The sequence below is a fragment of the Andrographis paniculata genome, unplaced genomic scaffold (genome assembly GCF_009805555.1).
Source record: "Andrographis paniculata isolate CXL003 unplaced genomic scaffold, ASM980555v1 Contig5END, whole genome shotgun sequence".
Taxonomy (NCBI): domain Eukaryota; kingdom Viridiplantae; phylum Streptophyta; class Magnoliopsida; order Lamiales; family Acanthaceae; genus Andrographis; species Andrographis paniculata.
In genome coordinates this window covers 2,479,333-2,505,635 of record NW_026137595.1, presented here as the reverse complement: position 1 = coordinate 2,505,635, position 26,303 = coordinate 2,479,333, and the positions used below count along the sequence as shown (strand labels likewise).

The following is a 26,303-nucleotide window of genomic DNA, read 5'->3' as shown; positions in this document are numbered from 1 at the left end:
TGCCGAAACTATAGCTCAAATGGTAGAACGCTCGATTTTTTTTTTTTTTTTTTTTTTTCTTAGGCCAACTGATGATCTGATGTATAACCGAAATCTTTACTAATGGAAGCAAACTAAGGCTGAATCGAATTCGAAAGGGCTATGAATAAAGTGTGGAAAAAGAACTTCCATTACATATGTAGGAAGACATCACTTTTTTATCAATCAAACCCCACTAACAAACATCTTGACTGAAAAAGAAACATTTAGAGTGAGAGAGAAAGAGAAGAGTGAGAGAGGGGAGTATGGTAATAAGGCATCTTTATGGTTTCTCAAGAGGCATTTTAACGAACACTTGGAGTGCTGCTTTTTTTTTTTATTTTTCTAAAAAGACCTGAAAATGTGCACTCCAAATTTGAACACATTTAAGGACAATATAAATGCATCAGGACACTACAAACACCCAACACAACTAAGTTATGGAAAAAGAAAATGGAAACAGCTGCGTACAAACCAGACAAGATACACAGCTGTGTCTGAATCCAAATTCATACAAAAAGACACACCCGAAACAGTAAAATGTATGTGTCTAATTAGAGGTTTTAAATCGAAATTTGGACAAGAAATGACTCCTTAAAATCAAGCAAATTAGCGCACTGTCGTGGATGAATTTACCAAATCAAATCCCTAATCTGGACAGTTTGCAAAAAAAGAAATTCAAATAATTGATTATTACCGTAAAATTAAATCTCTAATTTGGACGCTCTGCCAAAGGTGAAATTCAATTAACCAATTGAGACGTGCATCGAAGACCACGGACATGAATGCGGTAAAATCATCCAATACGCATTTTGTAATTTATTACAGTAACCTAAATCAAAAATCTGTATGAATGAATTCACGAGTATGTATAATTTCGCTTATTGTTCACTGAATTTTTTGAGCCTTGGAATGCGGCGCCTCTGTGTATAACGTCAAATTTTGTAGCATCCCGTGTTGCATTCTTGTCGTTTTTGTAATTGATCGTCTTCTCCAAAAAAAAAAAAAACAAAAGAATAAAAAAAAATAATTAGTTACCTGAATTAATTAAATTAATATTGTATAATACAGTTTTGGATAATCATTCCCATCTTCTAATTTGGGTCTGAGCTCATTCTTGCCTACATATTAATTATTACTTTTTGTTGGCTATATTTAGGGAGTAATCTGCAAAATTTATAATTTATTTGTTTAGTGTTTTGATTTGATTTGATTTTTTTATTTAAATTTAAAAGAATGTATAAGTAATATAAAAATATTACATATTGAATATTGATTTTTATGATACAATAAAATATATATTAAAATATTATCTGAAAAAAAATAAATTGGGCAAACAAATCCTTGAAAATTTTTATCTCAGTTTTTATTAATTAGTTGAATGTATGCGGAGTCCATATATTATGTTGTTTTTTTATATTACTTTTTCTGTATATTGATTACTATAGTATTTTTTATTGTTAATTTATTATGTTTTAAACTAATTTTTTATTTAATTCATATTTTATATTGTCGTCCAAATCTATTTTTATTTTTTTCTCTTTTTTATTGTGATCAAAATTTATTCTCGTTTTTCTTTTTAAGTAAAAAAATAAATCACTTTTTCTATTTTTTTTATTTAAAACAAAATAAAAGTTTATATTTTTATCTATTTTTCTTAAAATTCGTATCCGATCAAATGAGTACACGATTCAAAGACAGTTGGAGTACTATTTATGATCAATTTATGCATTTTTTTTTTTAGAATCCTACATATTTTTAATTGAATATTTTTTAGGATGTTGATTTTGAGATTTTTTTCTTTCCTTATTTATTTGAAATTTTTTAATTAATTTATTTCCATAATTTTAACAATATATAAAATCTACAACAATAACTTTTACGTTAATCTTTTTATATATACATAAGTTTTTGTATATATTAAAAAAATGTAAGTCACTGTAATTTATCTTCATTTTAATTTTTTTTATTATGTATAATTACTGTATTCAAATCATTTATGTATTTATATATTTATCTTTATATTTGATCTTATTATATCTTTTATAGCCTTAATGGGGAGGTGGGGCTGGGGCAAAATATAATTTTTTTTTTATTTGAATTTGTCTATTTTTCAAAAGAATTTTGCCCGATGCAATTGGATAAATAGGGGGAAAACAATAAGTAAAAATTAAATATTTAGAAAAAAATTGAAAAAAAATTATATAAAATATAATATTTTTTACTTAAAAAAAAAATAAAACCTAAAAGTATAAATAAAAAAAAATACAAAAAATTTATTATTTTTTACACCATCAAATAAAAAAATTGGGAGAAATGGGGTAAAATAATACAAATTATATAATTTTAATACTTTATAGAATAAAAAAAAATATTTATATTTTGAGGGCCGGGGTCTGCTGCCCCTAAACCCCGCTTAGAACTGTGTCATTGCCTATGTCCTGCAATAATAGAATGATTTGATTTTTGTATGTAAATTTTATAATATTAGAATCATATTGATTTGCAGTAAAAAAGACAAAAATGTCCCATTAGTACCGTATAATATAAAAATAATGATATTTGTGTAATATATTGTAAGTTGTAAGAATATTTATTACGTTAAGTAAATACTACAATTACTAAATTATACTCCGTCCAGCTAGAAAGTATACATATTTCTATTTTGGGACGTCCAATAACAAAGTAATCATTTTATTAAATACCTCATTTTTTTCACAAATACCCCTACTTTACATCACATCATTACTTTTATACCCAGAAAAGTAAGGACAAATATATCATTACACTACTTTTACCTACCCACTATAATTAGAATACTATTATTTTTTAAACTCCGTGCCAAAAATATATGTATACTTTTTGTTTGGACGGAGAATTTGTTTTGAGACGAATAAAAATAAAAAATAACATGGAACGGAGGAAATATATATATATATTTAAAATGGTATAATTCACTTTTTAATATATATAAATTCATAAGTATATCATAAAAGGATAATCATAATTTATCTAAAATAAAGTTACATACGATTTCTTTACTTTTTTTACTTTATAAATAGTATTTTGTGTTGAATTATTTATTTATATATATATTTTATAATTGGGTATATTTGATATTTACAAAAAATTTAAATTTTAATAAAATATAAATTAATTAATTAATTAATTGACTAATATCATGTTTATGGTTGTTTGTGTAGTAAAGTTTTTTAAATTCTAATTATCATGTTGACCTCTTTGTATTTAATTTCATGCTATTTTTATTTTATGATGTGATTTTTTTTTTTTTTTTTAATATATAGGTTTATTCACTTTGTCATTAATATAGTTTGATGATGCTTCATGCCCAAATGAAATAAATTGTTTTTGAAGAATTCAAGCACACAGAAAAAAATAATTTAATTTTATAAGGTATTATTTGGATTTTTCTTGGCATTCTGATTCAAAGTCTTACATTATTCTGGCAAATAAAAACATCGGTTGAAGTTAAGTTATTTATTTATTTATTTGTTGTTTTTTATATAATTACATATATACATATATATTTATTATATAAAAATTTATGACAAACATCTATTCATTTCATATTAAATTAATATTTTTATGTAAAATTTTATTATTTCCAAAGATATTTTTAGCTACAAATTATATTAATTGTAATTTTCATTCACTATGATTATATAATTATTCTATATATCTAAATTTTATAGATTAAAATAATATTTCATCCTTTCAAATCAATAATCTTATTTATAATTTTTGTTTTTTCAAAATGAACAGTCTTATTATTATAAATAACTATATCTAACATAAATTTTTGTTAACTTTCATATTATTATAATGTAAATATTATTATTTTTTATAATTAAAAAAAATTTGTTCACAAGAAAAAAAAAAACTTATAACCAATGTTTAGTAATATTATTAATAAAATATTAATATTTCTTAAATTCAATGTATATAACATAAACTATACAATTTTTATACCCTTGCATCGGATATGTATATATTGGTTTGTTTTATTATTATTATTATTATTATTATTATGATTATTATTATGTGGATTTTGAAATATTACTATTTTACATGTATTTACTACAATAGGTGAATAAATCTACAATTGTACCCCTAAAATTTTAGTAATATTTAATATATAAATTTATGGCATTGTTGATATATAAGGATAAAAATGTGACTTAATATTTGTGCATTTATAATTCAAATTTTAAAATATCGAGGTCGAGTTTTTCAATTATGATTACTTTTATCAATTGTATTTATTTCAATATTTAGTTATGTCATTTGTTATAGGTTAGTATTATTGTATTTGTAATGTTTTTTCAATTTTCTATTAAAAGAAAATTGTGATTTTTTAAACAAATTTCAATTTTCTAAATTGATAAATTTTTCATAAATTTAATTAAGAATCCGTAAGTAAGATATTATAATTTTTTACTTTATAGTTGATTTTTTTTTGTAAATAAATGTAATATGTGTATTATTTTTATCAATAACTTTCATAATTACGTTGAAAATTATTTTATCTTTTAAATTTATTCTTTGATACTGAATATTTAATACTCTTTCCGTCCCAATTTAAAATATTATTTTTATTATTTTCATCTGTTCCATTTAAAAATATCAAATTTCTATTTTAGTAAAAGTAATTATAAATTACTACCAAAATATTATTAAATTTTATTTAAATTACAAATATATGATTACCCATCAAATTTCTTTATACATAAAGTTAAAAGGAAAAAAATATAAAAATCTCTTACACATTTCCGCTCATCAATAAAATATTAAAAATTTGTATAGCAGTAAATCCGTGGATAGCAAGATTAAATGAGTTATTAGTAAGTAATTAATTGTTCAATTTGATTAATATAATGTATTGAACATATTTAAAAATTGTATGGTTAGATACATTTAAAATTATCAACTAATATTAAAACTGATATATTGAATCTATTAAAACATTAACAAATTTTATGTACATAAGAGGCATTTATAAAATGCAAAACAAAATTACATTAAATAATAAAATATCATGATAAATTTTAATTTTTTTCAAGATTTTCGTGACTGTTTATAATGTTAACTAAAACTAATCAACATTATGCTTTCAATTCTAGTAACATATTACATAAGATACGGAACGTTGTAAAACTACATATGTAGTATATATAATCTATGTGTTGTTTGTGTCCGTGTGTTATATAAAATATATGGACAACGCATTATTGATATCTAATATACATGAACTATTATTATATGTCGTTAATTTACTATACTGTAATTATATTACTTCTTTCATTAAAAAGAAGTATTTATTTTCTTTTTTATATATTTGTTTTAATATTAATATTATATATGTTACAAATAAAGATAAAATAATATCCATATCCCTATTAGTAGAGTGTATTAGTTATGAGGTATTTGCAAAATCAAAATAATAATGTTTGTATAATATATTTAAAATTGTAAAAATATTTCGAATATTTGGTAAGTAATACAATTATTAAAAAAATATATTTGAATATCTTATTTTAGGACCGATCAAAATGAAAAAAAAATATTAATTGAACGGAGGGAGTATATTAATATTAATTGACTCTTATCTGTTTATTATTGTTTTCTTGGCTATATTTGAAGTGCTTTAAGCTCCATATTGGATATATTGATTTAACATATGAACAATATTTACTTTCTCTCTCTATTATTATTATTATTATTATTATTATTATTATTATTATTATTATTTAGATTTAACAAACAAGATATTATAGGATTGATTTGTTGAAGTTTCCCAAGAGGTAATATTTTTGAATTTGTTTATTTTTGTTTTTATATATAATTTTATTTTGATATTTTATAAAATTATGTTTAGATATATTTTGAATCTTTGTAGAATTTTTCAGATAGTAAAAAATTTGAATATGCACTTAGATATGCTTTGGAGTTTGAGGTTCGTTCGTGTAAGTATTGAGTATAATATTTTGAATAAAAAATAAATTCTTAAGTTAATATTTTAAAAAATGAATCTATGTTTTGAATGTAATGATTTTTAAAAAAGTTTTTTTGGTGAATAATGCAATAAAAATATAGGTAAATAGTGTGAGTAATGGATGGAGTAATAAATAGTCTAATAGTGTGTTGTAATGACTAACACTAACACTTGAGGGTGAAGATAAAATAGAGATCATACAAGAGTTATATGCTCATATAATATTCATGAAATCTTTTTTATCATTTGCTTATATTCATTTTTTTTCAGACTTATATTGGTAACTTGTATAATAATGGTTGTCATTCATAATATTTTATGATAAAAATGACACAAAGGCAAAAATATTTTAGGATAAAACTCGTAATCTTTGTTTTTGTTTTTTTTTTTTTTCTCCAATGAATCTCATTATTGTTTCTAATTGTTTTATACTTTTCACAAGTTCTACATTTTCTTTAATGATAATTTTGTATTCTTTTAATATACAAATGCAATATGTTTCTATTACTTTTTAAAACTTGAATACCGTAACTTCTACGTTAATTTCACCATAACTACAAGATAATCAAATTCTCATTAGTAGTTATATGTGGCATAATTTTGTATCCAAACATATATTATTTTCATACATACATCTGTATTTTTAATTTGATTCTTGCTGATTTTTGTAAAGAACTCAATGACATAGAATAAACACATAATTTTACATATTCATATTCATTTGTCTTTGTTCTCTATTTTTTACTTAGATCTCATTATTAATTAACTTTTTTAGTAGACTGTGAATTTATTTTAAATATAACTATTATACCACATAATTAATGAATTCAAATGATGAAAATAAAAAAATACAAAATTTTTCATCATAACATAACTCGATAAAAATTTTCAAGAAATACTTGAATTTGAATGCAAATTAATAATAATTACAAGTCTTTATATTCAATATATATATACATGTTTTTGCCGAAGTTAAAGTCAGAAAGGTACTCTACGTCCAGCCCTTAGGTCGCCAGTCGAGTTAGATTGATGTTTGTTCACCACTTTGCTAAGTTGTATGAGGGTTTTGCTGCTTCAAATTTTGAACACATTTGAGGACAATTAAAATGCATCAGAACACTACAAAATCCAAACAGCTAAGCTAATGAAAAAAAAAAATAGTCAAAATAGTTGCGTAAAAATCAAACAAGATTCACAAATGTTTCTGAATCAAAATGCATACAAAATAACATACCCCAAACAGTAAAAAGAATGCATCTAATTAGAGATTCAAGATCGAAATCCAAACAAAAAATGATTCCTTAAAATTATGAAAATTAGCATCTGGTCTCGGATGGATCCATCAAATCAAATTCTTAATTTTGACACTTTGAAAAAAAAGATGAAATTGTCACAGTTGAGAATTAATCAATTGAAGCGTGCATTGAAGACAGCGACACGTATACTGTGAAACCATCCAATACACATTTTGTAATAATTATTACCATAACATAAATAAGAAAATCTATATGAACAAATTCACATGTATATATAATTTTACTTATTGTTCATTGAATTCTCGAGCCTTGGAATGTTGTGTTGTTGTTGTATAATGTCAGATTTTGGAGTATCCCGTGTTGTTTATTTGTCGTCTTTGTAATTAATCATCATTTTTTTCTTAAATAATTAGTTACTTGAATTAATTAAATCGGTATTGTAAATTCGTTGATTAATCCAGCTATGGATCATCATCACCGTCCATGCCGAGAATTTAACTATATTTTATTTTATCCTCATATTCTAATTTGGGATGGGCAAAATTGAATTGGATCAGGTCAAATTAATGGAGTCCATTTCTTAGAGCCCACGTATTAACTGTATTTGTTAGTCATATTTAGTGAGTACGCATATTAGTAAGTACCGATTAATCACATGCATAGAATAAACACATGATTTTACATATTCATACCTTTTTGTGTTTGTCTTCAAGTAGACTGTGAATTTATTTTTTATAAAACTATTATACCACATAATTAATGAATTCAAATGATGAAAAAAAAAATACTAAATTTGTTATCATGACATAATTCGATTAAAATTTTCAAGAAATGCTTGAATTTGAATGCAAATTGCTTGAATTTGAATGCAAATTCATAATAGTTATGAGTCATTATATTAAATATATATATATATGATTTTCACTACAAAAAAAATAATATATTTGTAACGGAATTCCGTCCCTAAAGTTCACGTAGCTAACGTAATTTCATTACTAATTCCGTTTCTAATGTCATTAGTAACGGAAAAAGTAGATTTAGAGACAAAAAAATTTTGTTACAAAAATAATTTTTTCTTGTAGTGTTTGTCTTCTCACGTAGTTATATACTATTTTAATATTCTTAATTTATCTTTTAGTCCATATATATTGATCAATTTAAAAGTTTCTTTTAAGAATATCTTCGGTCAATAGAAGAGAAGCTTTTGAGAAGATCAGCATAAGATGAGATAGATGTTTGCAATAAAGACTAAACAATGTGAGAAACACTATACATTTATTAGTAATTCTCATTAATAAGGGTCACAAACTTTCAATAACCAATATATTACTCTACAACTTAAGTGATATTATGTCATTGTGATATTGTAGCGGTTAAAAAAAAAAGAAAAACCGAATGATTGGAAAATTTGGGTCACAACAAAGTGATGTGTTCTAAAACTCAAATTAAAGTCACAAAGGTATTTTAGCAAAATATCAATCTTTTTTTTTTATTTCGAATTTTTTTTTTTTTTATTTCTCCAAGTGCAACTGAGTAAACAAGTAGGGGGAAAAACAATTTGCAAAAATTAAATATTTAGAAAAAAATTCAACAAAACTATATAAAATGTAATATTTTTTACTAAAAACATAAAAGCTAAAAAGTATAAATCAATAAAATTACAAAAAAAAAAAAAATTATTTTTACACCACCAAATATTGAGAGAAATGGAGTAAAATAATACAATATACATCATTTTAATATTTTTTACAAATAAAAAATATCTATATTTTGGGGGCTGGGTCAATTGCCCCTTAAACTCCACCTAGAACCGTCACTGCCTCTGTCCAGAAACAAGATCATCATTTGATTTTTGTACTTAAATTTTATAATATTAGTATCATATTAATTTGTAGTAAAAAAGAAAAATTCCCCAATTAGTATCGTGTAATATAAAAATAATGATATTTCTGTAATATATTGTAAATTGTAAGGATATTTATTACGTTAAATAAGTAATACAATTACTAAATTATGAAATAATATTTTTGTTTTGAAACGAATAAAAATAGAAAATAATATGGAATAGAAGGAATATATATATATATATATAAATTTAAAATGGTATCATTCACTTTTTAATATATATAAATTCATAAGTATATCATAAAATAATATCATATTTTTTCTAAAATAAAGTTACATATGATTTCTTTACTTTTTTTTTATTTTATAAATAGTGTTTTTTGTTGAAATTTTTATTATATATATATTTTTATAATTAAGTATATTTGATATTTACAAAAAAAATTACATTTTAATAAAATATAAATAAGTTAATTAATTAATTGACTAATATCATGTTTATGGTTGTTTTTGTAGCAAAGTTTTTTAAATTCTAATTATCATATTAACTTTTTATATTTAATTTTATGTCATTTTTATTTTATGATGTGATTTCTTTTCCTTTTTTTTTTTTTTTTTAATACATAGGTTTATTCACTTTGCCATTAATATAGCTTGATGCTTCATGCCTAAATGAAATAAATTGTTTTATTCACAATCCGATTCAAAGTCTTACATTATTCTGTCAAATAAAAACATCAGTTGAAGTTAAGAATTTTTTTTTTTATATATATAATTACATATATATGTATACGCATATATTTATTATATATAAATTTATAACAAACATCTATTCATTTAATATCAAAATAAAATTTTTATTTAAATTTTTATTATTTTCAAAGATATTTTTAGCTACAAATTATATTAATTGTGATTTTCTTTCACTATGATTATATAATTATTCAATATATCTATATTTTATATATTAAAATAATATTCCGTCCCCAATTGCCTCGTTTATAATTTTTTTTATGCTTCAAATGAATAGTCTTTCTATTATAAATAATTATATCAAACATAAATTTTCGTTAACCTTCATATTACTATAATATAAATATTATTATTTTTTATACTTACAAAAAAAAAAATTATTCACAAGAAAAAAAAAAAACTTATAACCAATGTTTAGTTATATTATTAATAAAATAATATTTTTTAATCCAACGTAAATAACATAAACTTTACAATTTTTATACTCTTGTATCGGATGTGTATATATTGGTTTGTTGTTGTTTTTGTTATTATTATTATTATTATTATTATTAGTATTATGTGGATTCGAAATGTTATTATTTTACATTTATTTACTACAATGGATTAATGAATCAGAAACTGCACCCCTAAAATTTTAGTAATATTTTATATGTAAATTTATGGCATTGTTGATATAAAAGGATAAAATTGTGATTTAATATTTGTGTATCTATAATTCAATATTTTAAAAGATTGCGTCAATTTTTCAATTATAATTATTATTATCAATTTTGTATTTTATTTCAATATTTAGTTATGTCACTTGTTATAATTTTGTCAAGTCGAGAGAAGCTTTTGAGAAGACCAACATAAGATGGGATGAATGCTTGCAATAAAGACTAAACAATGTGAGAAACATTATATATTTATTAGTAATCCTCATTTACAAATATCACAAACTTTTAATAAAAAACCTAATGATTAAGAAACTTGGGTCACAACAAAGTGATTTGTTCTGAAACCCAAGTTAAAGTAAAAAATGTACTTTACATCCAACCCTTATGTCGCCATTTGAGTTAGATCGATATTTGCTCGCCAATTGGCTAAGTCGTACGAGGGTCTTGCTGCTTCAAATTTTGAACACATTTGAGGACATTTAGAATGCATCAAAACACTACAAAACCCAAACAACTAAGCTAATGAAAACGAAATCAAAATAGTGGTGTAAAAACCAAATAAGATTCACAATTGTTTCTGAATCAAAATGCATACAAAATAACACACCCCAAACAATAAAAAGAATGCATCTAATTAGAGATTCAAGATCGAAATCTAGACAAGAAATGGTTCTTTAAAATTAAACAAATTAACACCTGGTCTGGGATGAATTTATCAAATTAAATCCTTAATTTTGACACTTTGAAAAAAGATGAAATTATAACCATTGAGGATTAATCAATTGTGCATTGAAGACCACAACACGAATATTATGAAACCATCCAATACACATTTTGTAATAATTATTACAATAACCTAAATCAGAAAATCTGTATAAATGAATTAACATGTATATATAATTTTACTTATTGATCATTGAATTTCTTGAGCTTTGGAATATTGTGTTGCTGTTGTATAATATCAAAGTTTGGAGTATCACATGTTGCCTATTTGTCGTCTTTGTAATTAATCATCCTCCATAGATAGTTACCTGAATTAATTAAATCGGTATTATACATTCGTTGATTAATCGAGCTATGGATCATCATCATCGTCCATGCCGAGAATTTAACTATATTTTATTTTCTCCTCATATTCTAATTTGGGAAGTGCCAAATTTGATTGCATCAGGTCAAATTAATGAAGCTCATTTATTAAAGCCTAGTTATTAACTATATTTGTTAGTCATATTTAGTGAGTACCCGTATTAATAAGTAAATTAATTGTTCAATTTGAATAATATCATATGTTGAATGTATTAAAATTTATATAGTTACAAAAAAATATATTTTAAACTGTCATCACAATGTTCAAACCAATTATATTGAATTTTTATATATTGTATCTATTAAAAAATATTAAATAGTTTATACATCAGAGATATTAATTACAAAATATAAGATAAGTTTACATTACATAATTAAACTTGACAGAAAATTTAAACCCTTTCGGAGATCTCTCGAATTATTTATGATGTTGATTGAAACTATTTAATACCATGATATTGGCTCAAATCAACACATTATAATAAATACACAACACATTGTTACTATTAAACAATATGTGTTGTATATATTATTAGTATGTATTATCTGTGTATTATATATGGTGTATTGTGCTAATGTGTAATATATGCTGAGACAAATGAATACATGTGTTGTGTGAATTATTATCATATGTTATTTGTTTAGTGTTATGTACTGCCAGCTATATTTTAGGTGCTCCCAACACTAAACTGGATATATTGATTCAACATGTGAATAATGAACTTGTGTTTCTCTCACAATATATCTCGATATTATATTATTATTATTATTACTATTACTATTATTATTATTTAGCAAAAAAAATACTATTGAATTTGTTGAAGTTATCTAAACACAGATGTAATATCTCTAAATTTTTTTATTTATATTTATGTATAATTTTATTTGAATATTTTTATAAAATTTATATTTAGATATATTTTAAAAATTTGTAGAAATTTTCAAATAGTAAAAAGTTTGAGCATGCATTTAGTTACTATTAAAACGTTCGGAGATGCACTTATATAAATTTTGAAGCTTGGAATTGGTTCGTGTTATAAATTTTTTCTATCATTCAAATGTATGAATAATTCGGAAAGGGATAATCATCCCCTTTCCGATCTAAGTATCTAACCTCTCACGCCCCCTTTACACCCCCTCAAATACACAATGCGTATATACCCCCCTCAAATATACAATGCGTATGTATAAAGTTATTGGTACGAGGGACTTTTGATCCTTTTTCAAATAATTGCAATTGAATTTTTCCTGTCTCATTCATATTTATTCTTTTTCAGACTAATATTTCTAACTTGTATTAACAAAAAATTTCATTGATAATCCTTTATAATAAAATGACAAAAAAATAAAAGTATTTTAGAATGAAACTCATGATCTTCTTCTTTCTTATTTTTTCAGTGTAGCTCGTTAATGACGATTTTATTTTCTTTTAATATACTTACACAATGTATGTCTATTATTTTTGAAACTCTGAAGACCATAACAACCACACTAATTTCATCGTAATTACAAAGGAGATTTTTCCAAAATATTCTTCTTTGCCCACAATATTTAAAATAATTCAAATATGTCATTGTGATGTATTTTGAGGCCACTTGCAATAAAGAAAAATCACAATTCTTAAGAGATAATCAAATTTTCATTGGCACTTATATGTTGCATTATTTACCATCCAAATGCATAATGTTTTTATACATACATTTGTCCGTTTACAACTTGATTCTCATTGATTTTGCAAAGAACTCACCGACACACAACAAACACACGTTCTTACGTATTTCTACCCAATTGTATTTTTCTTCTATTTTTTACTTCGATCTCATTATCTATTAGTTTTTTAATTCGACTGTGAATCACTTTGAATGAAACTATTATCCAACGTAATAAAAAGAATTTTTAATGATAGAAATAAAAAAAATAAAAATCAAATTAGTTACGTGACGTAATCCGATTGAGATTTTCAAACAATACTTGAATCTAAATGCAAATTCATAAAAATTACAAGCCTTTATATTTAATATAATATGCTTTTGTCTTATCAAGTAGTCATATGATATCCTATCATTTTTAATTTATCTTTAAAAGTAATTATATTTAAAAAAGTTCCTTTAACAATGTTTTTAGTCTAAGATGAAAGGGGAGACTTGCAGCTAGACAATATGAGAAATATTATGATTTTTTTTAACAAAAAAATTTATTTATATATTTTTTAATATATTTTTATTTTATCTTACACTAAATTAATATAATATTATATTCGTTAAAATACGTTTTAAATTCAAGTAAACATATATTTGATGAACAAATATAATAATATTTTAAATTGAATTATGATTATCTTATAAAAAAAATAAAAATATATTATATTGAGAATTGTATTGAATTTTTTTAGATGAATAATAATTTTTTTTATTATATTATTTTTTTTATCTGAATAATAATTTAAAAACATTACTATATTTTACCTAAAATAAGATTGTATTAAGAATAAAAAATTAAAATCAAATTCAAAAACACATATCATGGAATATGGCGACTCAAATATTACAGCCCTTCTTTATTTGAAGTGTTTGTTTTGTGTTTTGCCTCCAAGAAAAAAAAAATATATATATAACATAGAAAATTATATAAATAATATAAAAATAATTTATTTTTTTTTAAAAAAAAATATATGTATTTCGAAAAAGTTTTACAAAAGAAATGTTTAATTTTTTTTCTTCCTCAGGAGATTACACGTGGACGAAGAGAATCTGCCATTTTCTTTTCGTAGAAGATTCAAGCTCATTCACTCACGTGGCGATGGAGGATCAATCTGAGCCGTCCTAACTCCTACCCAATTTCTTCATTGTTCTTTTTGTCTCCATTCGAGACACGACACGCAAACACATTGGAGACTCAAAAGCTCTGTCGGAACCAAATGGCGATTCTTGGCCACACAAAATTATTCTGGTCAGAGTTCGATCCACCCACCCCCCCAAAAAAGAACATTTGCATCCATTTTAACGTGTTCCAGTATCCCTCGTTGCGTCGTGAATTTGAATTCCTTTCCTCCTTCCTTCGCCGGACGAGCTCTCCAACTACCTTGAATTTTCCTCGGAGAGCTTGTCTTGTCTGAATTGAATTCTCCAGCCGTTTGTATTAAATCAACAGAGATCCGATTTTCCAAGAAAAGTGGAACTTTTCAATCAGGAATATCAGTTTTATTTCTTTCTAGGGCAAAACAAATCAGTTGGAGCTTTTGAACATGTCTCCGGCGGCGGCGACGGCGGCGGCGGTATCTGTTGTAGGTTCGTCACTGATCGATTCCAGGACATGTCCTTGCTGGTGCTTCGACGCCGTCGCAGGCGGCGGCGACTGTGTCCAGCAGAGACCGCCGGCGGGGCGGAAGCACGTGCCTCGATTGAGCAGCTCCTTTCTCGATCCGTCGTCGGTGAAGGCTCTCTCCGGCGGTAAGAATTTGAGAAAGCAGAGGAAAAGCAGGGGCTGTTTTGTGGTGGTGGATGAACTCGCCGGACAGTATGAGGACAACTTCGACGACATTAAGAGAGTAAGGATTTAATTTGGGGATTTTTGCATTTTCGATGTCCGAATTAGGGTTTCTGATTTGAAATAGTTTCCACTGATTAATTTTGTATGTGGTTTTCGTTGTTGTAGCAAATTCTCGACTACTTTACTTACAAAGCAGTTAGGACTGTGTTGCATCAGCTCTACGAGATGAACCCTACACAGTATCGATGGTTCTATAAGTACGTACGGACAATAATATAATCTTCATTTCTTACATATTTGTAACGGAAATTTTATTTCTAGAATTCAAGTAGCTAATTTAATTGATCGCTATTTTGTCCTAGTGACGGAAAAAGTGGATCAAGGGATGAAAATTTTTTATTTCAAAAATGTAATTTTCTTGTAGTGCTATTTTGCTACATCCGATGATGATTCTATGTTTCTTTGATGTTTTTGAAGTTATATTGCTTCTAACGAGCTCGGCTACGGGAAGAGCTTCATTCGCAACCTCGTAAAGGTACTACGATTTGATTTGATTTGATTCGATTCAATTCGAGGTCGCTTCCTTTGTAATATCGAATTGCTCGACGTTGTCAGGACAAGCAAGACCTTGCGGAACGGGTAATGGTGACTCGGCTTCACCTCTATGGGAAATGGGTTAAGGTTCGCTCGATAAACAACTATGTTGAAATATTTTAGATATTTAATATTTAGATTTAATCTATCGAAGTCTGTTCTATGTTGTTTGTATATAGACCATTTATTTTAATGATGAAGACTACGATCATTTTGGTTTTTGATTAATCGATTTGAATGTCCTAAAGCTGACAAATTTGTTTTCGTTCGCTAGAAATGCGATCACGCGGAGATGTACGAGAGGATATCGGAGCAGAATCTAGAGCTGATGCGCGAGCGCCTCATCGAGACCGTGATATGGCCCTCCGACGACTCGAACACCAGCGTCGTCGGGTAACGGTCGGAAAATTTAAGGATTATGTGTAATTTGTTCTATAAAAATGGTGTCTTGCAAAAACATTCAATTCATGGATTTAGAGTAGAGCAGGGTTCGAAAGTCTGGTTAGTTCTTGCATTTCAATCGCTACATTTCTTACATTTCTATCATCGTACAACACCGAATATACTTACAGTGTTTCCAATTTCTATCACATTGTATATATATATATTTATATATATATTTATGAATCACAACCATATATATATATATATATATACATACATGTATCAGCTCCTGAGAAATTTCCATGGCCCTGATTCAGTGCCTATTCTGCAATACACAAGAGATTGTAATCACATTCAAATTCAGATTCAAATTCAAATTCAGATTCATTTGATTAAAACCCTAATTCGAAAATTCTTACCTCCAAAATCCAGCAAAGGCTCTTAAGCTCATGTAGATGGTTAGGGCAACCCAGATTCCGACGAATCCATTGCTCGAAGAAAGAATCAACAGCACTATGATGCTGATCACTGCCACTGTAACCTGCAGGGATGTAAGAATCTGTGTGCATAGGCTATAAATTTGTTCCGAAAACTCGAGCATACCATCGAATACGCAGAGTAGGCGAAGTCCGACGCCCCGAAATTGACTCCATCGAACACAAACGCCAGCGCATTGATCGGCTGAGTCGCCGTGACAAACTGGGACAACATGAATAAATTTTCGAGGTTTGAAATGGACAAGATCGAATATTCGACACCAAGAGTTTTAGGATTACCGGGATCCCAACAGCAATGAGTTTAAGGACATCCGCATCTTTGGTAAAAATTCGAGCGCCGAAATGGAGTCCGAATCCGAGGACTACAGCCAACAACATCCCTAGGGCCAATCCCAGCTGCAATGTAATAATCAGATCTTACTGTTTTAATCTTTTTTGTAAGAAAAACGGCTTAATTGGAGTCGAAAACTTACCTGCAGCACTCGCGACACGGTCGCGGTTGCGCACGCATGGTCTTCTCTCGCGAACGCGCTAGCGAGTATTGCCTGAGGATAGAAAGTTTGCTATATTAAATCATTCGGAACGCGATTTTTTATTTAAAAAAAAAATAAAAATCAATCGAACGAAACACGGGTCTACCTGTCCGGCAACAGCCAAACCATCGGCGAGAAGAGAAGTCGCGAGCCAAACTTGCAAACAGACTTGAAAGGCCGCCATTTGCTTCGATCCGAGCCTCGCGGCGAGCGATGCGGAAAGCGTTACGCAGAACGTTACAGCTATGACTCTCATGAGCAACAGGAAGCCTAAAGATAAAAAAAAGTTCATCATCGTGTTCAGCGCAGGAATCGAATCGTGCGAAGAACATCGCAGACGAGATTTTTTTTACCGTTTTTCAGAAACCGATCGAATTGCAAATGTTTGAGGCTTGGGGGCACGAGATTCACGAGCTCCGTTAATCTCCAAAACAGCATCAGCGAAATTAAATACCTGAAAACGTCAATACAATAATATGTTTTTAAGTTATGAACTTTGTCGAGCGCCGAAGGCTGTAGTAATGTCGAACTCACTGAGATATGACGTGCGCAATTGCCGCGCCTACGACCCCCAGTTTGAACACAAAGATAAATATAGGGTCCAACACAATGTTCGTCAAATCTCCAGCAACTAAAGCGCGTCCAGACAAAAATCGAAGCGGTAAGAAACAGAGCTCGGTGATTAAATAGATATTTAAGACATCGCCACACTTGCCTGTCGCGTAGAGCGGTGTTTTTGTGTCCTTAAGCCCGCGAAACACGCCCTGCATAGCCAACGACAACAGAACCGCCGGCGCGCCAAGTGATCTAAGTTGTAAGTACTTTTGCGCGGGGCGCAACATGTCTGAACCCTACAATACACGCCAAGAAAGGATTAAGACAAGAAATTCGAGATACTCTTTGTCTCGATTCTTTGGTTTGTTTAGTACATTTCGCTTTTATTACTTACTGCTTTGACTCCCATAAAGCTTAGCAGAGGCTTCGCCTCGAGGATTAAAAATGTGGCTTGGATGAGGCCGAGAATTGCTCCGATGATCAGCGCGGAAGATGCTGACGGAATATGCTTCCTTCCCTCCTCGGATTTAGACATCTCAAAACTGTCGCGCGGACACTCCACATCCCGCGGATTCTCATCCGAATGTAGCGCTGCAAACGACAATTTATATGTAAGTCTTAAACAATGTAATAATCTTCATATTCGTATTAGGATTTAGCATCCATCACCTGTAGGAGGTATAAGCTTCTGATTTTCGCTGTCCGGAGACAAGCTATCCTCTGAGGTGTACTTCGAATCCGCACTCGTTGTATCTTCCTCGGCGACAAAGGATGTAGTAACGCTGACGAGCGGGAATATCGCGATCCTCGATACCTGGTTGAATAACGCAATGGCAACTCCCACGGCAGCAAGTTCAACCGGACCTGTTAAGACATGGCTGGTAATGAAGATTTACTTCTTTTTAGCAGGATGTTAGAACAGAGTTCTTATCGTACCGATTTGGCCGATGAAAGCTGTGTCGACTAAGGATGCAATAGGATCGGCGGTTAAAGCCAGAGCTGCAGGGAAGGCAATTCTTGCAATCTCCGAACCTAGTTCGTCGAGTTTGAACACTGACCTGCTCGAAAATCGCAGCCATGGATGGAACAGTTTTTATTGCTTATAAATTCGAAATCTAACAGTGAAGAACCTAACTCGTAACTGTACTTCTGTCCGAAGGAATTATAAATCTTTGAAGTGCGCAGCAAATTAGGATCACCGAAAGGGGAATTTGATGTCCTTTTTCTTACAATGAAGAACAGCTATGGTAGGAAGAAATTTATTGAGGGATTTAAAACCGTTCTGGTAATTCGATCTGCTTAGATTGAAAGAAAACTGAAAAGTAAATTTACCTAAAATTGTTGAAGAATATGGAAAAGCTGATCCTCCGATTCAAGACAAAACCACCATCGTCGTGCTTCTCCGCCATGATCGGAAAACTCCGGCGGCGGCGGCGGGCGGCGGTTGTTTGTCTCTTCCGAAGCTCTTTACGTGGAAGCAGATTCGTTCACAACGAACGACGCCCCCACCATACGTTGTTCTGCAAAAATTGTCTAATAAAGAGGACAAAAAAAACGACATATATGGTAAGAAAGTGAATATATTCATCACTCATCCTCAAAATTGTGGCAATGAAGAAGCAGATTACAAAAACCTAAACCAGAAATTCGTCGAATACAGACAGTGGCGACTGATTCTCGCCCAACATTTGGGATTAATCACACATTTAGAGAGAGAATTAATCCCTCACCTTTACAAACTCAGACAAGCATTATACCTCCAATCGCATCACACTGCTCGAACAATTGCTGTCTGAATATGAATCCACCAAAGAGGAATATGCCGCGCACTATGGAGGGTTCGCACAACACATATACATATATACATATATATGTAATATCGAATGTTGTTCTAATCCCAAAAATCCTTTCTATTTCCCCGAAACCCTACGATGATGATTATTCGAAACAATTGAGATTAATTCCCACTCAGTCACAGAGGGATTATTTATACAGGGAGGGGTAGGGGTAGGGGTAGGGGTAGGGGCATATGGAGATTTTGGATTTGACGGGAAAGGGAAAAGGCCATTGAAGGTCGATCATCTATCTGCGATGAATATCAGAAAAGAGGGATTTTTTTACTTTTTTCTTTTTTTTTTATATATATTTTTTAATAAATGTGATTTTGCCTAGTGAAAAAGAAAGACAATTTTTATTCAAACTGGAGCAGAATCTTTGTTGACAGTAGTGTGGGGACACGCATTTGCTGATGTGGCAGGGGAATTTCCTCAGTCGCGAAATTAACACGTGTCCCATTATTTATTTATTTATATTATATTATTATTATTACTGACATATGCTGTGCACATTTAATTTAGCGGTGTTTGTTTGATATTTTTATTATTTTTTGAGTTTTGGTGAGATTTTTTTTTTTTTTTTATTGGTATAATGAGATGATATTTGATTAAATAGGGAGATATGTTATATACTTGTATTTAAAAATATTTTCAAATATATGTCAATATATTTTGAAATTTAAATTTTCATGAACTATGCTAAATGTTTTTGGCATGAATTTTAATGTAGAAATATATTTTCCTGTTATTTTTTATTTTTATGATAAAAAATATGAAAAGATAATATACTTTTTTATTAGAAAAATACGAATACAAATTTAAGTGACAGAAAAAGTATATAGTACAAATAGAAATATATTTTTATGATTTTTTATAATTTTTGTTAAAAATATACTATATGTATATTTATTTGTTTACAAATAATTACATTCAAATTAATACTTCTTGTGTCCACTAGTAAAGCATATATTGTCATTTTTTTATTGTTCAAATAAAAAATATTTATTATTTCTTTAATAAGTATAAATACCATTACATAGTACAAATACTCTTATATTTATATTTATTTACATTAATACATTTTCAATTACTTTTACGTATCATAGAGATAAAATAATTTTTACAAAATTATCATCAACTATCACTAATACACAATATTTATTAAATTTAATAGAAAAAAAAATAAAAAATGAGAACATATTTCAATGACCGAGATAATATATGTATATATATACTTTTATTAAATATCCCGTCAAATATTAAAAAAATAAAAAATTTAAATCAAATTTTTTCAAATCAAACTCAAAGATTTTGTTTCTCCTAGTTCCTAATTAAGAAATTCATAATTTTCTTGTAATATATATTACTCTTTTTGTCCGTTAAATTTATATAAATATATAATTTTTTGATCGTCTGTTAAATTTATGCACAATTTATTTTTAGTAAACAATTCTATTCATATATAATTTCATTACATTTATTTTAACAAATAATAATAAGTTTGATATTATTTTTCTACTTATCCTACTATTTTTTTATGGATCATTTAATAAATTTTCTTTAATACTTTCACTCTACCTTTTATTTATCTTATTTTAATATTAAAATATTATTTTTTTTTTTAATTTTCATGTTCAATCAAATCTACACAATTATATTAGTTCAATAATAATACAAAAAATTAAATATTTAATTTGATATTTTAAAAAAAAATAATAAAAAAAATTCAAAATTCCGAACAAAGACAAAATTATATTAGTTCAATAATAATAATAATAATTAAATATTTAATTTGATATTTTTAAAAGAATAATAAAAAAATTCAAAATTCCGAACAAAGACATTGTATGAAACCACACATAGCCCAATCCAAACACAAGCTCACACCCTAATGTAATATTTCACATATTACATGTTGGTTTGTATTTTATTAATGCAGATATTTCTATATATTTATAAAAGAATCAGCTTAGATTATTTAAATTTTAATTACTTATTATTCCCTCAGTTCCAAAACTATAGTCTTATTTGGATTGGATATGATATTTAAGAAATATTAATATTATATTGATAGTTGGTAAAAATGATGAGTAAAAGAATTTTTTGCCCTTACGAGTGTATTAGTGTAAAAAGTAGTGGCATTTGTGTAATAATAATGAAAATGTAGGGATAATTTGATGGTGAGATAAGTATTTATAGAAATGAGACAATTGTTTTAGGACGGACAAAAATGATAAACAAAGACTATTATATTGGGACGGAGGGAGTATAATATTTATTATAAAAAATAATTATTAAAATTTTATTTAGTTATTATAATACTCTCTCCGTCCCTTAACAATCTATCCATTTTTTTCATTTTGGTCCGTCCCTCGACAAAGTATTCATTTCTTTTTTAGTAATTGTATTATCTACCTAACTTTACAAATATCCTTCCAATTTACAATATACTCCCTCCGTCCCATAACAAAGTATCTATTTTTCCATTTTAGTCCGTCTCATAACAAAGTATCCATTTTCTTTTTTAGTAACTGTACTATCTACCTAACATTATAAATACCCTTACAACTTACAATATATTACACAAATGTCATTACCTTTATATCACACATACTAATAAGGTTATTTTAGTTATTTCTACTTTATTTCTACTATATCCCAATATAATACTAATATTTCTAAAACTACGTGCAAAAAGCAAATGGATATTTAGTTCCGGGACGGAGGGAGTATTACACAAACGTTATTACATTTATATCATACAATACTAATATGGATAATTTAGTCTTTTTATCTTTATTTTTACTTTATCCCAATATAATACTAATATTTCTAAAATTTCGTATAAAAAGTAAATGAATATATTGATATGGGACGGAAGGAGTATATATATTCAACTATACTTACCTTATTATAAAAAATAATCTATAAATTATTGTACGTTAAATTAATAGAATAATGTAAAATGAATACTCTTTTTGTCCGAGAACATATGACTTATTTGTTTAGAATACGATTATTTATGTAGCAGCGATTGCTAAATTAATAATAAAAATTTTATGATATTATTTTATATATATATATATATATATTTATGTAAGAAAAATGCTATTTGTACTTTTAAAAATATGAATTATTATACTCGCTTCGTCAAATGTAAAGGTTTCCGTACATACAAGAATTGAGTAAGGTTATAATTAGTAAGAAAATATAAACATAATTATTGTATAGTACAAATAATTATAAATTAAAATTAAAAAAACAAAATAATTTAATTAAAATTAAGAAATAAATTTAAAATGTAATTAATGTGTATAATTATTTTTTAAGGAAGAAAATAAAAGTTATATCAGACATACCAAAATATAAATATTGTTGGAGAGTATATTATTAAGAACTTTAGAATATGTGTTTAATTAATTTTGATTTTATATTTCGATAAAATATATATAATACAGATATAATTTTATAGAGAATAAAATTTATATATAATTCAAATGGATTAAAATATATATATTTATTTATAATTAATCTAAACTAGTTTTATAAAAAAAAAATAGAGAATTTTAATATAGTAAATGTTTGTTTATTAAGAAAAAAAATAAAAGTAAAGGAATTTTAAGTGAGTCTTACACTTAAGGCATTAAAAATTTAATTAAATTGATTTAGATTTGGTAAATATTTTTTAAAAATTCGGAAGTTTTTTTAAATCCTAGAATGGAGGGAGTAGATTATGATATTAAATTTTAAACAAAATATTCATGCATAACCATTCAATGAAAAATAAAAACTCAATAGAACTCATATTTAATTAATTATGATGTAATTTAATTTTATATTTGATATGATATTTTATTTGATAGAATAATATGTATATATTTTTAATAGCCTGAAAAAAATTAGTAGTAACACAAAAAAAATGATAAAAAATATAACTATTATTATTGTTGTAGACAGGATGGACCTATTTGGGGGTTATAGGTAGCTGATTATAACTTTAAAATATATGTATTTTTTATTGTAAAAAATAATAAAATAATAAAATTTTATATAATATATATTTATTAATTTTCTTCATTTAAAATTTTATAATGTAAAAATAATAATTTCCTGCTTGAAGTTGAATTTCTGAAGTCAAAGTCAAATCCTACAGTAATTCATCAAATTTTTTCCAAAAAATTTGTTTGTTTGGGGGATTTTTCTCAAAAATTACTATTCATCAATTTTTTTTTTTTAAAAATATTAAATTAAACATTTATTTTTTATTTTTTATATTATATCAAAAAATATCGCAGCAACGGCTATTTATATCACATCATACAACTAAATTCAAAATTTTTACTATTCAAATATCAACTCAAAATCCAAACCTTCAAACAAATATGTCTAGCTGATTTTAAGCTTGCTAGTTTTATAAATGAAGAGCTTGATTTTAACCTCAAAATTCGTCTATTTTATTTTATTGAATATTTAATAATAATATAATAATATTTTATCAAGCCTCATTAAACTTTGACTTAGGACCACTAGCAACATAAATCCCTATTAAAATTGTGTAACAACATTAGAATCAAATTATTTAGGGTGTGTTTACTTGGTAATTTATTTAAGAATTTAATTTTGATTTTTTATTTAAATAGTAGTTTTAATATAATATTTTATTCAAAAAATAGTATTCCTTCCGTACCATATAATATGGGTGTATTACTGTAAACACGGGAATTTAGGTAAAATATAATTAGTAAGTAATTAAGAAGTGTATTAGTAACAATAATTATTTTTTAGTAAAAATAATTATAGATTAATATTAAGATAAGTAAATAGTTTAATTAAAATTAAAAAAAATTATAAAATTTAAAATTTAAAATACGATTAAAGTGCATAATTATATTTCCAAAAATAGAAATGACAAGTTACGTGGGAATGTTACATTTATTTTTTGTATTATTGTACTTAATACTAAAAATATTATTATATTTATATAATCTTTTATATAAATATCATTCTATTAGTATTATAAGACACTAATAGAAGTATTTTTACAATTTTTTCTTAATTTGTAATACGTTGTGATATAATACTCCCCCAGTCCTAATACAATAGTCTTGTTTACCATTTTTGTCCGTCTCATAACAATAGTTTTGTTTCCATAAATAACCATATCACTATAAAATTACCCCTACTTTTTCATTTTTATTACACAATTGTCATTACTTTTTACACTAATACACTCATAAGAACAAAAAAGTCTTTTATCCATACTATTTATCAACTACCAATATAATACTCCCTCCGTACAATTACTTTTGGCGCGGAGATTAAGGAATAATAGTATTTTAATTATAGTGGGTAGGTAAAAGTAGTAAAATGACATTTTTGCCCTTACTTTTTTGGTATAAAAGTAATGATGTGATGTAAAGTAGGGGTATTTGTAGAAAAAATGAGGTATTTAATGAAATGGTTACTTTGTAATTGGACGTCCCAAAATAGAAATATGTATATTTTCTGACTGGACGGAGAGAGTATCAATATTCCTTAAATTTCGTGTCCAACTCAATTAAGACTATATTTATGGAACGGATGGAGTAATTAATATTAAAAAATAACATACAAAAAATAAATAAAATATTTAGAGTCGGACGAACATAATAATATTTACCTATTAATGTTTAATTTGAATGAAATTAATTTTAAAAAAAAACAATGAAATATACATGCTATAATTGAATGAGTCACTTTAAAAAATTTTAATTGATGGGGATCCTACCCCAACCACCACCACCCCACTTTTTATCCCTAAGTACAATAAAAAAAATACTTATTTTTGTGAAAGAAAAAAGGTTGCCTGCTCTAAACATACACGTAACTATTTTTTTTTTTTTTTCAGCATTTCTCAAAATTAATTAATTCCTTTCATGTGATGATAACTATAATAGCATTATAGGTGTGGCCACTTTTACCTTTCTCCGACCCTAATACTCTGTCGGTTCCAGAATTATAGTCCGGATTATATTTGATACGAGATTTAAAGAATATTTATATTATATTGGTAATGGATAAAAAATACAGGTAATTTTTTTTTTTACCTTTGTTAGTGTATTAGTGTAAAAAGTAGTGACAATTGTGTAATAATAATAAAAAAATAATGATTGTTTTTATAGTAATATGATTATTTATGGAAATGAAACTATTGTTTTGGAACAGACAAAAATAATAAAATTTTATAATTATACTTTTTTTTTAATTTAAAATGTTTAAAAAGCAATTTTTATATATATATTTTTATTTCTTTAAAAAATGACTTATTTATACTCTATTTGTATCAACTGAACATTTTCTTTTATGTCACTAAAAAAAAATCATACATAGAATATATTATTTTTTAATAAAAATTACGAAAATCAAAGGAATACTTTTGAGGGAGGATTACATAATTTAATGTTATCATTCAATTATATAATTTATAAAATTGTTACACAAAAATAAAGATAAATTGGTAAAATTATTACTAAAATTATACTCCCGTCGTTCCCGTTAATTTGTTTCATTTAGCTTAGGCTTGAAGTTTTAAGTAGCGTGTAATTAGTAAATAATTAAAAAATATATTAGTAAAAATATTTATGATTTAATAAAAAAAAAGTTATATATTCAAATTAAAATAACTAAATAGTTTAATTAAAATAAAAAATTATAAATTATATATTTTAAAATATGATTAAAGTATATAAATATATCTTTTAAAAAAATAAATTATATGAAACAAACGAAAAATAAAAAAATAAAAAA

At 26.2% G+C, this 26,303-nt stretch overlaps 2 protein-coding genes across 3 annotated transcripts; one reads left to right on the top strand and one right to left on the bottom strand.

The window, feature by feature from the left end:
• Positions 1-14,570: 14,570 nt before the first annotated feature.
• On the top strand, positions 14,571-16,300 carry LOC127259015 (chaperonin-like RbcX protein 2, chloroplastic). The gene is made up of 5 exons (XM_051286135.1): positions 14,571-15,177; positions 15,285-15,376; positions 15,597-15,654; positions 15,735-15,800; positions 15,988-16,300. The coding sequence occupies exons 1-5, from the start codon at positions 14,875-14,877 to the stop codon at positions 16,108-16,110; spliced, it is 642 nt and encodes a 213-aa protein (XP_051142092.1). The 5' UTR covers positions 14,571-14,874; the 3' UTR covers positions 16,111-16,300.
• LOC127259014 (protein DETOXIFICATION 42) lies at positions 16,228-19,695 on the bottom strand. 2 transcript variants are annotated; one of them, XM_051286133.1, is made up of 14 exons: positions 19,413-19,694; positions 19,015-19,215; positions 18,619-18,740; positions 18,352-18,546; positions 18,077-18,273; positions 17,843-17,978; positions 17,662-17,758; positions 17,481-17,581; positions 17,234-17,397; positions 17,068-17,139; positions 16,874-16,990; positions 16,701-16,796; positions 16,517-16,638; positions 16,228-16,422 (listed from the first exon to the last, which is right to left on the bottom strand). In XM_051286133.1, the coding sequence occupies exons 2-14, from the start codon at positions 19,089-19,091 to the stop codon at positions 16,380-16,382; spliced, it is 1,539 nt and encodes a 512-aa protein (XP_051142090.1). In that variant the 5' UTR covers positions 19,092-19,215; positions 19,413-19,694; the 3' UTR covers positions 16,228-16,379. The 2 variants fall into 2 exon arrangements, with proteins under 2 accessions (XP_051142090.1, XP_051142091.1); XM_051286134.1 differs by lacking the exon at positions 16,228-16,422 and having other exon boundaries at positions 16,517-16,631; positions 19,413-19,695.
• Between the last annotated feature and the right edge of the window lie 6,608 nt (positions 19,696-26,303).